This window comes from Petaurus breviceps, unplaced genomic scaffold (assembly GCF_028583685.1).
Source record: "Petaurus breviceps papuanus isolate PSGF00001 unplaced genomic scaffold, PetGlider_PUasm1.0 446, whole genome shotgun sequence".
In the NCBI taxonomy this organism is placed as follows: Eukaryota; Metazoa; Chordata; class Mammalia; order Diprotodontia; family Petauridae; genus Petaurus; species Petaurus breviceps.
In genome coordinates, this window is record NW_027186338.1 from 496,294 (window position 1) to 514,483 (window position 18,190).

Here is an 18,190-nt window from a genome sequence, read left to right on the forward strand (position 1 = left end):
TACGATAAATTGTACCTTGCTTCTAAAGGCCTCTGCACATCTATAAGTTGCCTCACCAGTATGGGTTAACTTCTATTAAATAAGATCTTGGTTGTGATGGATGGTCCTCCACTCTTTACATTCATGACGAATCTCCAAATTATCAGTTTTCTGGGCAACATAAAGTCATGTGCTCTGTCTAAAGGCTTTGCCAAATTCACCATATTAGTGAGGTTTCTCTCTAATGTGAGTGCTCTGATGAAAAGTAAGTTGTATCTTACTCCTGAAAGTCTTCCCACATTCACTACATTCAAAACGTTTCTTTCCAGTATGAATTCTCTGATGCCCAGTGAGATATGACTTGCTGCTGAAGACCTTCCCACATTCACTGCATTCAAAAGGTTTCTTTCCAGTATGAATTCTCTGATGCCCAGTAAGACATGGCTTGCTTCTGAAGGCCTTCCCACATTCACTACATTCATAAGGTTTCTCTCCAGTATGAATTCTCTGATGTACAGTAAGTTGTTTCTTACTCTTGAAGGCCTTCCCACATCTACTACATTCATAAGGTTTCTCTCCAGTATGAATGATCTGATGCTGAGCAAGGCTTTCCTTCCACTTGAAGACCTTCATACATTCACTACATTCATAAGGTTTCTCTCCAGTATGAATTCTTTGATGCTCAGTGTGTATTCTCTTAGTCATGAAGCCCTTTCCACATTCACTACATTCAAAAGGTTTCTTTCCAGTATGAATGCTCTGATGCGCAGTCAAACACGACTTACTTCTGAAGGCCTTCCCACATTCACTACATTCAAAAGGTTTTTTTCCAGTATGGATGCTCTGATGCCCAGTAAGACATGACTTACTTCTGAAGGCCTTTCCACATTCACTACATTCATAAGGTTTCTCTCCAGTATGAACTCTCTGATGTACAATAAGTTGTTGCTTACTCCTGAAGTCCTTCTTACATACATTACATTCAAAAAGTTTCTCTCCAGTATGGATGCTCTGATGCACAGTGAGTATTCTATTAGTCATGAAGGCCTTCCCACATTCATTACATTCATAACGTTTCTCTCTAGTATGATTTTTCTGATGCAAAGTGAGCTGATACTTACACCTGAAGGCCAACTTGCATTCACTACATTCATAAGGTTTCTCTCCAGTATGAATTCTCTCATGCATATCAAGATTCCTCTTCCTCATGAAAGCCTTCCCACATACACTACATTCATGAGGTTTCTCTCCAGTATGAACTCTCTGATGTAGAATAAGATCTGAGTTGGAGTTGAAAGCTTTCCCACACTCTTTACATTCATAAGGTTTCTCTCCAGTATGAATTCTCAGATGCAATGTAAGTTTTGACTTAATCCTGAAGGCCTTTCCACATATATTACATTCATAAGGTTTCTCTCCAGTATGAATTCTCTGATGTTGAATAAGAGCTGAGTTCCAGATGAAAGCCTTCCCACAATGCTTACATTCATAAAGTTTCTCTCCAGCATGAATTCTCTGATCTACACTAAGCTGTTGCTTACTCCTGAAGGCCTTCCCACATACACTACATTTATAAGGTCTCTCTCCAGTATGATTTCTCTGATGCACAGTAAGAGATTTCTTCCTGCTGAAGGCCTTCCCACAAACATTACATTCATAAGGCTTATCTCCTGTATGAATATTCTGATGCCAACTGAGTGTTGACTTCATCCTAAAGGCCTTCCCACATACACTACACTCATAAGGTTTCTCTCCAGTATGAATTCTCTGATGTTGAATAAGGGCTGAGTTCCAGATGAAAGCCTTCCCACACTCCTTACATTCATAAAATTTCTCTCCAGTATGAATTCTCTGATGCACAGTAAGACATGGCTTGCTTCTGAAGGCTTTACCACACACACTACACTCATAAGGTTTCTCTCCAGAATGAATTCTCTGATGAAGAATAATTTCTGAATTGTAGATGAATGCCTTCCCACACTCCTTACACTCATAACGTCTCTCTCCAGTATGAATTCTCTGATGCACAGCAAGTTTTTTCTTACTACTGAAGACCTTCCCACATTCACTACATTCATAAGATTTCTCTTCAGTAAATTCTTTGGTCCCTGAAAGGAAGAATAGAGCTGAATAACCCTGCTTTTCTTCCATTTGCTCAAACGGTTTTATATCTATTATCCTTCACATTTGAGAAGACTAGTCCCACAAGTCTTTCACTAAGGATCCCAGTTTAATTTATATAAAAAAAAATGAGGACTCAAAATTAACATATAAATTAATTAAATTAATTAGAAAGATGAAAAAGATGAATTTACTTTAATGTAAATGGTTGACATTTCCATGGAATAAGGAAATGAAAAGCAAACGTAAAAACTACATAGCTGAGAGTTTGCAAAAGTAGCCTTAAAGCAACTCAGTGGCACAACAGATAGAGTGTTGGGACTAAAGATTAATCTTTCTGAGATCATATTGGGACTCAGACACTAGCTCTGTGACTCAGGGCAGGTTTAACTCAAAGTATCTTAGCGAAGGAAAAGGCAAACCATTCCATTATCTTGAGTCAAGAATACCCAAAATTAGGTCATAAAGAATTGGGGAAAAAAAAACAAAAAATGACTGGACAACCAAAAAAAATGTATGCTAAACATTTAGGTGGAAATAGTAAGAAAAAACACTAAAGAGAAAATAAAAGTAGAACTGATGAGCTTAGCATGAGAAGACATGGAATGGACTGTGGTAAGTGAGGGAAAGATAGTATATTGGACAATTGTTGCACTTAATGCCTGTTAAAAATCTAACTTATCTACTTAGTAAGGAATTAATTATATTTGTAAAGAGTAGGATCCAATTATAAAAGGGCAAATTATTAAGATATTACAAGTATTATATTCCCAAAGAAAATATTAATAACTATGGAAAACAATAGTGAAGCTCTATTATTCAAAGAACTAAAACTCAGAACAATTTGGATGTATCACCAAAAACTCATTACATTGGAAAAGTTACTTTAAAATAACAAATTTTGGAAGTCATGCTAAAATAGGTACTTGCTGAGCTGCTGATGCCTTCTTCCTGAAAAGCAACTTTAGATAAAACTTTGTTAACTCTTGACCTAATGTTCCCACAACAATGTCTACATGCCCAAAGTGATACTGAAAGCAAACAATGACATTTGTCAAAAATATTCACAATAGCATTCTATGAAATAGAAAACAGGCAAAACCTATATGTCCAATGATGGTGTCATATTTGAACATATTATTTTGCCTTGATAAACATGATTTCAAAGCAGAAAGAAAAACAGGATGACATATAGTATGATAGACTGACAGAAGGGGAATTAGATTAGGATTAGAATATTTTATAAACAGCAACAAAGACACATAAGCATCAAGCAAAAGAGAAGAAAGTGTCAGAAGAGAACACAAAGCCAAATGGGAATGTTGTTAAGACTTTCAATGATGAGCTCATTTTAAAACAGAATGAATTGACCTAATTTAAGTAGGTTAGAAAATACCTACTTAAAATAGTTTAATCTTCAATGAACAGGACAGAAATACCTACCTCACACTGATGCAACCACTTGCTTTGAAAGAGCAGGTACATGTAGGTAAAGAGATACATAAAAAAGTAACTTCTTGAGTTAAAAAATTACATTTTAAAATTTCAGCTCTTTTCAACAGTCCTGAGAAGCTTGGATGAGACCACCTTGTTCAACATGTTAAAATGTGCTTTGAGCTACAATGACCAGCAGAGTAGTATTTTCCAATGACCTAACTCCTTGGTTTTGATGTACTCACCCGGACAGCTGCTTTTTGGAATATCTGCCTCTGGCATCCAAAATGCTCCCTTTCTTTCAAACTGGTAGATCACATTTGGTTTGGAAACTGCAAATCCTATTTGTTGAAAAAAAGACAAAGCTGGGTACAGTCAGCTCAGAATTCAATGATAGAAGACCGAAATGCAATAGTCCTATAAAGCTGCTGTACGGAAGTGGGGGAATAAGGTGACAAAGTTATCTTCTATCATAGAAGGCACTGTCTTACTTGGCTGATTTTCTCTGTGATTATTTTTTTTTTTCAACCAGGGCAGGCTCAATGGCCAAACCAAAAGGAGAGGTAGGGGGTGTGTGTGTGTGTGTCTGTGTGTGTGTGTGTTTTTAATAGAGTGAGGAGGGATGGAGAATTTACATGTTTTTTTTTTAAATCATCCAGAAAACTTTATGAAAGAATCCAAACTAGTTCATACTCTCCCTGGGGAAAAAAGTAGGCATGCTAGATAGACCACAAGAATATTACAAGAGATCAAGGAAGAATACCCTATTATGTGGGAATAGGTTACAGAGTAGAACTGAGGAGAAATAGTTCATTTGACTCTGACTAGAAAAAGGGAGCCCTTCCTGTTGAAGAAATATACACTAGGATTAAAAAGAAAATCTTGGATTTAAAGCAAAAAAGAGGGGAAGATACATTCCCAAGAAAAATAAATCAAGAAATCTATTTCCAGGAATAGTAAACAAAGACTTTTACCTTGGAAACAGGTAGCACAAGTCCTGTGTCTCTGGGCTACACAAGCACTAGGAGTATCTTCTATTTGTAGGCCAAAGCGTAACTGTCAGAATCTGGAAAGTCAACATCCCATATACCAGGACTGCAAAGGGGGAGCTGTTCTTACCCAAAGACACCAGGTTCCTATAGTTCTCCAGCATCACATCCCTGTATAACTTCTTCTGAGATAGTTTCAAGTGTATCCACTCCTCCAAGGTGAATTCCACAGCCACATCCTGGAATGTCACTAATTCCTGAGACACCAAAAATATTTCTGCTTACCAAAATATAACCATAATTGCTATGACGTTTCAATATAAATTTCTTGCCAATAGGAATTTTTTCAGTTGTTTATCTGTTATCAAAATACAGTAACTAGTGCATAACAGGCACTTTAGTAGAATTCCTCTCTCATTAGACTGTAAGCTCCTTGAGGGCAGTGGCCAAGTTTCATCTTCCTTGTATTCTCACAACTTAGCAGAGTGGATGCTTATTGTTAGTAATGGATCCAATGACTTCAATTTTAAATGTGTGGGGTTTTTTTTTGCATGTTTTGCCTTTTTCTTCGTGAATATGATTGTGCTCAATGTTCCTGGAACCATAACAGTAGAGATGAGCATGGGGAACTATCACATACTATCTGCAACACTGTGGAAAATGTTTTACAGCTGAAATGGATGGTATGATGTTAAGGGAATTTGAAGACCTTCAGTGCCCCTTAATAAGACCATGTGACCTACTTTGAACAATGGCCCAGCCCACAAATAAGTCAAATGGAACCTATCCTGGGAGGAGCTTGCCCATCAGGTGGAGCAGAAAGGGGTAGTACAGGAAGTGTGGGTGAGGGTGAGGTTAAGTTGAGAGAGAGTGAGGTGGAGCTCAGAGAGAGGAGGTAGAAAGATGCAGAGTAGTTAGCATGAGTAAGAGGGCATTTTGCCTAAGGGAACTACTTTGTGGTAATGTGTATGAATTTCTTTGTTACTATAGTGGAATTGGCTTCCTGCTGTTTGAATAAATATCTTGACTTTGTCTTCAAGGAAGAGAGTCTATTATATTTTGCCACTCAAAGCTGGAAACATGCCTGCATAGGCATGCTGATGTTATTGCATTGGCAAAATAGATGGCAAAAGGATCATTGTTTTCTAGTTCACATATTTAGAACTGAAAGAGACTTGAGAGTCCAACTTTCTCATTTTACAAATAAGAGAAGTGAGGCCCAGAGAGGGAAAGTAACCTGCTGAAGGCAAAGAGGGAATAAATTGCAGATCTGCATTTTGAACCCAGGTTTTCTCAACTGCAAATACAGAGAAATTTTCACTGTACCATACTGCTACACCCTTTCTCCATAACCAGAACAAGGCCACAGGTGAGTTTATATACAAACATATTCATAAGAGTACACTTGGGGGCAGCAAAGAACTGGAAACTCTCTGAATTCTTACCAATAAAGGATTACCCAAAAAATGACATATGGATACAATAAATAGATTTATTGTACAGGTTGAAATGACAATTATGAGGAATTCTGAATACTAACAGAAATGTGGATTAAGAGATGCAGTGTAAAATAAGCAGAGCCTACAAAACATTTTACACCAAAAAAATGCAAAGATTAAATCTTTAAAAAGAAAAAGATGCTAACCTCTGAATAACTGGAAAAAATGTCACTGTTTTTCACAGCAGAGAAGATGGAGACCACTAGAGAGGAGAATATTTTATGAATTATCCAGAAGAGTCACTACAAGAAGGATTTTTCTGTAACTGTGCTTCTTTAATACAGGAAGGTGAGGGAGAGAAAAATCTTTTCCAGAAATGACTAAGCAGCAAAAAGCACCATAGAAAAAAAAATTAAACAGCCTTTTCTAATTGCTCACTAACCAATTCATTTCAAAAGGCATTCTAGGAATGTGCCAGAATTGGGAGTCACTGGCCAAGGTTGTGAAGAATCCACTGTCTCTTTTTTGAAACTTGGCACAAGTCCCCTCTCCAGTTCTGTGCCAACAACACCATTCTACAAGATCTTGCACGGATACCCAAGAATAAGCAGTCAAAATCACTGTTCTCTTCTTTCAGAACAACTGGATTCTGTCTATCTCCCTTTACCTTGAGTAATCACTTTTTTTTGTTTGTTTGTTTTTGGAGGGTTAAAGGCAGGGCAGTTGGGGTTAAGTGACTTGCCCAAGGTCACACAGATAGTATGATTTAAGTGTCTGAGGCCAGATTTGAACTTAGGTCATCCTGACTCCAGAGCTGGTGCTCTATTCACTGTAACACCTAGCCACCCCAGGTAATCACTTCTTGTTGACAACTTGGGGACTCTCCATCCCACTTCAAAATGTTCCATTTTTTCCAAGAGAAAACAAAAGTTAAGCAACAGTTTACTTGTTTAGGCTTCTCTCAGGCATCCCTCCGTATCATCATCCCATCCACCCTAAAATTGGTCCTCACTTGCTCTCATTTGCCTCCAAACTAGTCTTTAAAAATCCTTTTTGTGACATCGATCCCCAGAATCAGAACTCTGGGGCCACTGTTGTCTTTCCACTGATCTGGTACACTGTGCTATTCCTTTTTTATTCGTCTTCAGTCAATGATACTTGAAGCCACTTTTATTATCATGATTACTTAGGCTTCAAGTCAATCACCTCGTAACAATTACTGCTGAGTCTCAATTAAAAGGCTTCTGATACAGTCTGCTGTTCTTTTCTTTATATTTCCCTGCCTCTTCCTCTAATTCAATTCACTTTAATGTAGCTCTTCTCCAATATGCAGATTTGAATCAAAGGCTTCAATCTTGAACTTGTAGTATATATCAGATAAAAAGATATGACCTATTAGGGTACCAGCAGAGAGGCCCACTCACGCCAAAAAAGATTATTCTTGGCTTTTCTATATGAGTCCCAGGAAGCAGTGCTACCCTTAACAAAAATCTATTTTCTAGCAGTCCAATGCCCCTTACCCCACAGGGGAAAAATTGAAAAAAAGTAATGAATACATACACACAATTCTTAAATCTTTCAAATTGATCTTATTTCACTCTTTAATTTTTTTCCCCATTATTCCACATAAGAACAACTTTTAAATATTCATTTTTCAACAGTTCTTTCTCAAAACTTAAGTAGCATTTTCTCACTATTAATCCTCTGGAAATGTGTTGGATCATTGTATTCCTCAGAACAGCTAAGTCATTCAGAGCTGATCATCCTACAATATTGCTTTTACTATTTATATGTTCTTCTAGCTTTGCTCATTTCACTTAGCATCAGTTCAAGTAAGTCTTTCCCAACACAACAGTATTCCATTACAATCTTTTATCACAACTTGCTTACCTAGTCCCCAATTGATGGGCATTCTCTCAATTTCCAATTCTTTGCCAACACAAAAAGCTGCAATAAGTATCGGCATACATATAATTTCTTTTGATTTTTATCTGTGGGATACAGTGTTAGTAGGGGTGTTGCTAGAACAAATGTATGCATAGTTTTATACCCACTTTTGAATAAACATTCACAATGGAAACAACTAATGACTTTTGACAAAATATCAATGACAAATATCAATATGAAGTGTTTTGCTCCAAATGTCTTAGCATATAACTTCATATAGGAAAAAATGAGCACAAGTGAGCATGTGAGTAACAAAAACAACAGAAATCATGTGTTTATCAATAGCTGAAAAAAAGCTGTTGATAGAATATAACAGATAGTGATGTTAAAAAGACTAGAAAACAGAAGAATGGAGCTTCTCTTTCAATAAGTAGTATCTATCAAAAACCAAGAGCAAACATCTCTCATGGGGACAAACTAGAAGACCAGGGGTGAAGCAAGGATGGCCCTTGTCAACACTTTTATTCAATGAGGTACTAGAAATGCTAATTATATAATGAGATAAGAAAAAAGAAACTCAGGGGTGGCTAGGTGGCTCAGTGATTGGATCACCTGCCCTGGAGTCAGGAGGACCTGAGTTCAAATCCACTCTCAGACACTTAACACAAAAACTAGCCGTGTTGCCTTGGGCAAGTCACTTAACCCCAATTGAAACTCAAGGTTTATGGCAAAAAACAATGCAAAACTATAGTACTTTGCACATGATATGATGCTATACTTAAGGGAACTCCCAATAATCAATTAAAAAACTAATTGAAATAATGAAGAACTTTACCTAAAACTGCAGCATAGAAAATAAAACCACATAAACCTTCAGGATTACTAAATATTATCAACAAAACTGAACAGCAACAGAGAGAAAGAGGATTGCCATTTAAAAAACCAAAGACAGTATAAAATACATGGGAGTCTACCTGCCCAGACCCACTCTGGAATCATCATGAACATCATTACAAAACTCTTCACTCAAATAAATACAGATCTAAGTAATTAGAAAAATATTAATTGCTCCCAGGTAACTGAGCCAATATAATAAAAATAATAATTCTACCTAAAATATTATTTATTCTATGCCATAACAATAAATCTATCAAGGATTTTTTTTAATAGAGATAGAAAAAATAACAGACAATATCAGAATAAACAAAAAATCAAGAACATCAAGGGAATCAAACAAAAAAATATGTGAAGGGAGGGAACCCAGCATTAAAGATTTCAAAGTATATTAAAAGGAAAAATCATCAGAACAATAGGGCAAGAGCTGAGAAATTAAATGGTCGATCAATAGAATGGATCAGACACATTATATACTGAAATAAAAACCATAACAATCTACTTTTTAACAAATCCAAAGATCCAAGCTTTTTAGGTACGAACACCCCATTTCTAAAAAATTGCTGGCAGGGACAGCTAGGTGGCACAGTGAGTAAAGCACAGGCCCAGAGTCAGGAGGACCCGAGTTCCAGCCTCAGACACTTAACACCCACACAAAAAAATACTAACCATGTAACCTTGGGCAAATTACTTAACCCCAATTGCCCTCCAAAAGGCAAAAAAAAAAAAAAGTGCTGGCAAAACTGCAAAGCAGGGGCAGCTGGGGGAACAGTGGAGTACTAGCCCTGGAGTCAGGAGGATCTGAGTTCAAATCCAGTAAAAGACACAACACTTACTTACTAGCCATGTGACCTTGGGCAACTCACTTAACCACAATTTCCTGATTTTCCCCCTCCAAAAAAGAAAAAGAAAAACAACAAAGGCTGCCAAGCGTCAGGCAAACAATCAGGCATGAACTAACATTTCAAGTCATATCATGTAATGGGAATGAGAATTTGAAGTCCTTTCATGCTTTGAAAATATACTCTGGGGGTGGCTAGGTGGCGCAGGGAGTAAGAGTGCTGGCATGGGGAGTTGGGAGGACCCCAATCAGTTGGAGGACCCTGGATCAGTTTGGCCTCAGATACTTAACACCCACACAAAATAACTAGCTGTGTAACCTTGGGCAAATTACTTAACCCCAAATGCTTAATATATATATTAAGTTGTTATTAATTATTATTAATTATTAATAATTAATTATATTTTAATATATTGAATATTATTTTAATAATTATTAATTAAATATATTATATTAATATATTCCTGTGGTGGGAAGAGTTTGCTGAAGAGTGAAGCAGAGCCCACATGAAGCTGGAAGCTGGAGCAGGTAGACACAGTTGGCAGGAAAGCACACATCCAAGGGAGACAGTTAGACTTGGGAGTAAAAGTTGGTATTTTCCACCTGCTATGACAGCTAGACTTGTGTTGGTTTGTGGGAAGGCTAAAGGATGCTGTGGCTCTCCATTCTGCTGTGGCTTATTAACTTTTTTGCTACTATGACGTAATTGGGATTCAATTTTCTAGTGTCTGAATAAATGTTTTGTTTCTGTCCTCTATATGGAAAGACCATTACATTTTGTGATCAGGTACTATAGAGGTAAAACTATCGTGACTGCTGGTGTTGTGAATATTGCATTGGTGCTAAGGACATGATTGAGACTTAAATGGTGATATCATAAGCAAAGTAGGCAAGCATGGAAAAAGGTACCTGTTAGATCTCTGGTAAAAAGAAGAATTTATGACCAAACAAGAGACAGAGAGGACCACAGGAAGCAATGTCCATAATTTTGACAGTATGCCATTCAAAATTTTTGCCCAAACAAAACCAATGCAGCCAAAATAAGAAGGCAAACAGAAAAATGGAAAAAGGTTCTACACCAAAATTTCTCAAATATATAAGAAACTGATCTAAATACAAAAATTTAAGATCCATGTATCAATTGAAAATAGGCAAAAATAGGCATATGGAGGGGCAGTTTTCAGAAGTTGAAACCATCAACAATCATACAAAAAAAGTCTAAATCACTAACAACTAGAAAACTGCAAGTTAAAACAACTCGGAGATACCACTTCACACCTAGCAGATTGCTTAACATGAGAGAAAAGGGAAATGATAAATGCTAGAATGAATGGAAAAGAGGCACATGTGCATTATCAGTAGACTTGTGAACTTTTCCAAGCCTTCTAGGAATACAACTTGGAAACATGCCCAAGAGGGTATGAATGTATATATACCCTTTGACCTAACAATCCCTCTATTAGGTCTATCCCAAAGAGATCAAAGAAAAAGGGAAAGCACCAAAATGCACAAAAATATTTAGAGCAGCTTGATTTGTGGTGGCAAAAAATTAGAAACTGAGCAGATGTGAGGGAATCATTTTAAGACTGCAGGGGAGAGCTGCCCCGGCCTAGGCCACCCTCCAGGAGCAGCCCCCGTGAAGGCCCCGGGCTCCCTGTTCTGGGGGAGAAGCTTGAGCCCCCCATGGGGAAAGGGAGACCCCTGCAGGTCACATGGTGAGAGGACCGGAAGCTCCCCCAATTAAGGCTTGTTTTCTCAGCCCCACATGGCCTCTGGCCAATGACACACAGGGAAGGGGAGGCTTCAGTGGGGCCTTTGTGAGTCCTACTGCCATTTACTAATTAATAAGTTAATTAAGCAGTAAAAATGGCAAAAAGCTTATGGAGTAAGTGGAAAAGGAAGATGCGGGCAGAAAAGAGAAAGAAGAATGCACCAAAGGAACTTAGTCGCCTAAAAAGTATACTTAAAATAGATGGTGATGTTTTAATGGAAGAGGTAAAAGACATAGCAACCGTGGTAGCACCTGGAAAAACAAAGAGAAAACAGATTCTGTGGGGGAAATGTCAAGAAGGTGAATCGAAAATGGAAGTGGATGTTAAAAGAAACAAAAAGAGTCTTTTAGACGAACATGGACAGTACCCAGTTTGGATGCATCAGAGGCAAAGGAAAAAACTAAAAGCAAAACGAGGAAAAGGGAAAAACAAAGTGAAGTCAGCAAAAGCAGCAAAGGGTCCGGCCTGGTAGAGTCTTGAAGGCCTGGAAAAATATTACATGGAGGTGTTTGTTCAGAATATGTACTTTGATTGAATGAAAATAATTTTGTTTCCATATTCTGCCCTCTTCAGTTACTTTGGCTGAAACGTGGAATATTTGTCTTCCATACTTAATTTGGTTCTTCGTTATGAAACATTCTTTTTGTATGATTAGTGTTAGCTGCACCAAACTTTTGTCTGGCTGTGTCAATGATTTATCTGATGCAGCAGTTTTCAGCAAATTAACTGTAATCATTACATGTTCCTGCATTTTTGGCAAATACATTTCACAAAGATACAGCTATCTGTTTTAGATAGCCCCACTCTAAAAAAAGTGTCATATTTTTATAATTTCTTAGACATAAGTGTTGTTTATCTAAACAGAACTTGTGTCCTACAGTTTTTTTTGGCTCTGTAAGGAAAAATAAAAAAATATATATTCTGTGTTTAGATCATGAAGTCTGAAATTTTATATGTCATTAAGAAATTAATTCTTTGCCACTGAGGTCAATAACTGATACTTGCATTCTTTTACAAAATACATTTTTATTGCTATTCTTTGTTTTTTACATTATTTTTATTCCCCACTGTATCTTTTCCCTCACCCCCTCCCAGAGAGCCATCTTTGTTATAAAGAATAAAAATTCAGCAAAACTCAAACATAAAAAAAAAAAAAAAGACTGCAGGGGAGAACTCCTGGGACTTTGGGTACTTCCAGGACCTCAGCCTCTGCTGAAATAGTGCATGAAACTTGAAGGAATTCAGGGAATTAGGACAGCACATAAGATTAGTTGTAGGAATTAAGTGAACCACACTGACTCCACACTGGTTCAATTCTGCAACTAGCTAAATTTCTATTCAGTTTTGGTTTCTCTAGTCCAGTTGCTGTCTTTTAAAAACAACTTTATTCAATTATGGCAACTGGAAAACCTTACTGCATTGTTTGGCCCTACCCCTCCCTGGATGAGAAACTGTACAACTACCTCTCTCTGCTGATTAGAGCCCCTTAACCCAGGACTTATATTATGCTGATCAGAATCCCAGTCAGATCCAAAGAGTGATGCAGAGTTTCTCACAAATGTCCTTCTGAAGCCATTTATGTCTTATCTGAAAACTGGCCCCATACTGATCAACCAGTTTTTGTCTCCATGTTCTTTTAATTGTTTACAAAACCTGGAGGGAATGGGACACCTCTTTTTCTGATTTCAGGGCACTACACCTGTTCATCTCCCCTTCCACACTTGGAAAGTTCCTAATCTTTCATACAATTAGAAGTCAGATTACCTGGTATAATTTTCCTTTTAATTAAATGACCTTATTTGATTATTTTTATAAGTCTATGTCCAGGCCTATACTGAGGAGGTCTAGTCCTGGTTTCTTGAAAATGTGACCTGCACTGTTTAATAAATCACAATGCTCAGAAGAGCAAACCATTTGTTCCCTGTCCATTTCATCTTTCACCAATCACAGATGTCCAGCAGGTAGGGAATGGGTGAATAAGGTTTGGGATGTGATTGTGAGGGAATACTACTATGTACTAAGAAATGACAAGGGAGGAGGAAGGGGAAGGAGGTTCAGAAAAACCTGAAAAGACTTCTATGAATTGGTCAAAGAGAAGTGAGCAGATCATTGTGGTGGCCAATTATGCCAATATTGTAACAATGATCAACTGTGAAAGATTGCTTACTTTGTTTAATACAATGATGCATGAAAATTCCAAAGGATGCAAGATGAAAAATGAAGTGAATTCTAAAGACAGATAAAGAATTTTTTATCATCTTTAAAAATTCTGATGCCATTTTCATTTTTTTTTTTTTGCAATGTGGGTAACATAGAAGTTTTTCATGTTCTCACAAGCACAATGTGTATCTTGTTGCTTGTCTTGTCAATGGGTGGGGGAAGGAAAAGCATCTGGACTCCAAGATTTTCAAATGAATGTTAATATTAGGGTAAGGGGTGTTAGATAAATAGATGATCTCTAGGGTATCTTTTAGCTCAAAATATAGGAGTCTCTGATGGCGATAATTTCAAGGGTCAAAGCACATGAGAAAAATTCATCTCTTGGTCTTTCACCAGAGATATTTCCGGAAAGCAGCCTGGGGCACTCACCTGTCTGGGCCTGGCCTTCAGCACAGGAGCCATACCCACTTCCTCAGGGCTCCCACCTCCAGGGGCAGGGCAGAGGCCAGAGAAGGCAGAGCTGGGGAGCAAAAGAAGATTGTGAGAAGGTGGGGTCACGCTGGGGATATGCCTTGCTCAAAGACGAGAAATCCCTACTTCTTTGGAGGGGAGATCAGGAAGGGAAGGCAATGTGCTGGAGGCTAGGAGGAAACCGACACTTCTCCTCTGGGGGGCAGAAGAAAACCGTCATTTCTCTGCTGGGGGGGCCAGAAGTTAACCCTCATTTCTCATGGGGGGCACAGAAGCAAACCCTCACTTTTCTCCTGGGGGGGGTCGCAAAAGGAAAACCTCATTTCTTTCCTTGGGGGCCAGAAGGAAACCCTCATTTCTCTCCTGGGGTGTTCCCAGAAGGAAACCCTCATTTCTCTCTCATGGGGGGCAGAAACAAACCCACATTTATCCAGGGGGCAGAAGGTAACCCTCATTTCTCTCTTGCGGGGCACAGAAGGTAACCCTCATTTCTCTCCTGGGGGGGATCCCCGAGGTCTTTGGGCCAATCTCTCTTTAGAGACAAAACAAGGCAGGGGCCATTCTCAGCAGGCTGGGGCACGGACCCCCGGCAGGAGCGGAGGGGTCCTCTCCTCCACGAGAGTCCTGCAGGAAGAGATCGGGCCCAGGACCTGGTTCCCTAAGCCTCTGCTGGAGGTGGGAAGGGGGGGAGGGAAGGACTGAAACCTGGGGTGTCAGGGCAAGACTTCAGCACCCAGGTGGGCTGGGGACAGAGGGCAGGGCCCGCAGGCAGGAAGGCTCCTCCTCCCCAGACAGAATTCCCACACTTGATAGCGGGGTGACCCTGGCCAAGTCCCTTCACCCTGCGGGCCTCAGTCTCCCTGGGTGTAAAAACCACTCCAGCATCTCCACCAAGACAACCCCTAATGGGTGCAGAGAGCAGGGAACCACTCCGAGACCCCTCCCACGGCTAGGCCCGCGCCCAGGCCACACCACCCTCCCGCCTCCACGGCCCTGCTGCCCACGGCCCCCACCTCCCCAAAAGCCCCGTTAAGTCCCCGCCCACCCAGTGCACTCCCCAGCCTCATCCCGGGACTCCAGCCCCAACCCCAGCCGCGCCTCACGCCTCCGGCCAGGCCGGGCACCGTTTTCGGGAGGCTGCCCACGCCGTTTTCGCTCAACTCCAGCCAGAGAAGTGAAGGGAACACCCGAACTGAGCAGAAAGGATAAAGGGGGGCGGACGTGACGTCAAATGGATCGCACAACCTCACTCCTGGAACTTGGAAAATTCACTTCAGGTGCGCGAGGCCTCCTGGGAATCGTAGTCTAGAGCCAGCTTTCTGCGCATGCTCACGGATCCGCTCCGCCCCCCCCCCCCCCCCTCCCCCCCCTCATTTCCCCCTTTGGGGGTGTCCCCCTGGCTCGGGCAGTCGGTCACACCCTAGGGGGCAGGATTGCCGGGTTTGCCCAAGGCTGCCGAGGCCGGCCTGACCGCCTGCCGAGTGTCTGGGGAGGCAGGAGTCAACGCAGAGGCCCATCCTGAGGCTTCTCTCGCCCAGGGAAGGCCACGGCTCGTTGTCCGGAGGCCGCGGGAGCCCCACCTCCTCCTCGGCGGCCGAACGAGCTGCCCGGCCAGAGGCGCCCGGGGCCACCGTGACAGCTCCGCGGAGAATGGACCACCAGTCCCGGGAGACCGCAGCCGGGGGCCCTGGGGCCGGGGCCTTGGCCAGCGTGGGGCACTTAGGGAAGAGAGAAGCCCCAGGACGACATGCTCACGGAAGAGGCCGGAGAATGGCCGTGGCTCTGGACACTCCCAGCGCGTGGGAGGAGGCCGGCCCAGGCTCTGCAGGAAGAGGTGCTCCATGGAAAGTCGGCCCCGGACCGCTGGCAGGCTCCCGCAGTGGACTTAGAAGGACGCCCAGCCAAACGGGGTCTTTGCGGGGGAAATCCCCGAATTTTCAGAAGGACGCACAGAACACCTGGTCACCGGCCCCGGAGTTTCTCCTCGGCCCGGCGGGCCCTTCCCGGCTCTTGATTTCCCCCGGACTTGCAGACGCGGCCCAGAGAGGAAGAGTAAATATCCCAAGGACACCTTTACCAGCCCAAGCAGGAGACTGAGGGCCTCCTAGGGCACCCTCCAGATGTTGCGCCTTCATTAGGACCACCGCAGCAACAGACCTCAGCAGTCTGACTCCACTACTCCAGGTCTTTGCCACTCCTCTAGTAGCTGCAGGGACAGAAGTGCAAAGCTGTCCCTCATTGCAACTGCATTTCAACTGGAGGCAAACCACTTTCACATCTGTTGTTTGGAGTACCTGGCGATTTCCACAAACCACTTTATCCGTATCAAGTGAAAAAATCCCTACCTTCTCTAAAATAATTAAGCACATATGTCCTCCCTTTCTGTTTCTCAGGGTGGGGAAGCAGGAGAACCCTTAAGTAGGAAGATACTGGCCCTGCCCAGGGTTGGGTGTCAGATCTTCCCCTTTCTCCTTCGCCAGACAGGCCCAATCACTGACAATCATTGACAGCAAACACCTCCTTGGGATTTCACAGAATTAGCTGGGTTTTTTCCTCCAGCCAAAACCCATTATTAAAGTGCAGACAGGAAATAAACAGAATGTAAAAGTAATGTCACTTCACCTAGCAGGATGAAGGAGGGGAGAAGGAAGTGAAGTCAGAATGAATTCGGTAAACTTCTGGAAACAGAACATCAGCATCCAGTCCTGACAGATTGTCTTAAATTGATCGATAATTTACACGAGGCTGCAACTACTCTCAATTATATTCAGTTTTGTGTAGCAGTGCCCTTCATTTGCTATCGGTTCTCCAAATAGCTCCCAAGATCCTACTCCCTCTACCCCCTACAGCTTCCAACTCCCAACCATCCTTTTGGCCCCTCTCTTTGGGAAAACTATACTTGCTAATCTCCTTAGTAAAAAGTGACTACACATTCTCCATTCTTTCCCAACCACCACCTGATGGGGGACAATCATTTTAAAACAAATTCATGCGCTGATGTCTGCTTACATTCAGAAGTAAGAGTATGCACAGATGGCTTATTTAATGATGGCTACTTGGAATAGCCAACTCAAGCTGTTGGTTTCTCTTGATCTGACCACTGCAGGGATGCTTGCTGCTGATGCTCAAGTCCATTCCGCCTTCCCACCAATTTTAGCTCCCCCTGCACAACTCCCTCTCCTTGTGGGTAGAGAGCCCCTGGTCTGTGGTAGCAGGAGATGGGAAGGAAGTGCAAAGGTCCAAAGCTTCTCCATCTGATCCACCACTGCCATTCCTTTGAATTTATCCTTCCTATTTATTTATAATTATTTTATTCTGTATGTAATGGTGGTGAACATATTCCACCTCAGTAAGTTTGGATATACTGTAAACCCCAATTACAGCAATTTTTTTTAATTTAAAATTTTATATTGGTAAGGTATTAGGAGACACCACGTTTTCTAGAGCTAAGGCCCAGCAAGCAAACTGTGCCCGGAGTTTTGGGGGGAAAAAACAACCTTTGTGCTCGCCCTCTGGCAAAATCCCATAATTATTGTATTGCTTTGACCAATACCAGGTGTTCTCTGAGATTAGACAAGCACAAGGCAAGCTCTGACAAGTACCCATCTATGTTCAAGTCATAAAGCCCTTACATGAATCAAACTTATATCATTTTTTTTAAAGCAATCGGGGTTAACTTGCTCAAGGTTACACGGCCAGTTATTTCTGGGTGCGGTGCTGAGTATCTGAGCCCGCATTTGATCCAGGTCATCCCGACACTGGAGCCGGTGCTCTTACTCGCTGTGCTACCTGGCCACCCCTCTTATATCATTATTGCTGTTACCCCTCATTGCCAGGGCTACAGCTCACAGCATAGCCATTGGTATAAGAATTGAGATCTGCACAAACTGCCTGGTCCCCCCACTATGGGCTGGGCTCCAAAACTTATGTTTCATTCCCTTCTTGTCTGTAGTCATTCCCCTCACTTTGACATTAAACTTCTGCTTGGCTCCTGACTCTCCTGTCTCTTGTGCTCTGCTAATCTCCAGCCAATGATAGTTTAGAGGCTGGTTCCATTCAGTTGATACTTTTTTGTTGTTGTTGTGGTGGGGTTTTTTGGTTTGTTTATTTACTTTTATTTTACAACATTCAGTTCCAGAGTCCCTTGAGTTTCAAATTTTCTCTCCCTCCCTTCCCCCCCTCCCATCATGGCGGCATGCACTC

At 41.2% G+C, this 18,190-nt stretch overlaps 1 protein-coding gene and 1 pseudogene across 1 annotated transcript; one reads left to right on the forward strand and one right to left on the reverse strand.

The window, feature by feature from the left end:
- Positions 1-63: 63 nt before the first annotated feature.
- LOC138171486 (zinc finger protein 585B-like) lies at positions 64-15,226 on the reverse strand. The gene is made up of 5 exons (XM_069100993.1): positions 15,091-15,226; positions 13,946-14,036; positions 4,654-4,780; positions 3,780-3,875; positions 64-2,087 (listed from the first exon to the last, which is right to left on the reverse strand). The coding sequence occupies exons 2-5, from the start codon at positions 13,976-13,978 to the stop codon at positions 205-207; spliced, it is 2,139 nt and encodes a 712-aa protein (XP_068957094.1). The 5' UTR covers positions 13,979-14,036; positions 15,091-15,226; the 3' UTR covers positions 64-204.
- Positions 11,369-13,039, forward strand: LOC138171497 (protein LLP homolog pseudogene; annotated as a pseudogene).
- Positions 15,227-18,190: the final 2,964 nt, after the last annotated feature.

Coding starts and splice junctions, on each gene's coding strand:
- LOC138171486 (XM_069100993.1), bottom strand. CDS start 13,978: ATGGCTCCTGTGCTGAAGGCCAGGCCCAGACAG. Junction 3,876..4,653: donor TAGGAACCTGGTGTCTTTGG/GTAAGAACAGCT, acceptor TTCAACAAATAG/GATTTGCAGTTTCCAAACCA. Junction 2,088..3,779: donor TCCAAAAAGCAGCTGTCCGG/GTGAGTACATCA, acceptor TCTTCCTTTCAG/GGACCAAAGAATTTACTGAA.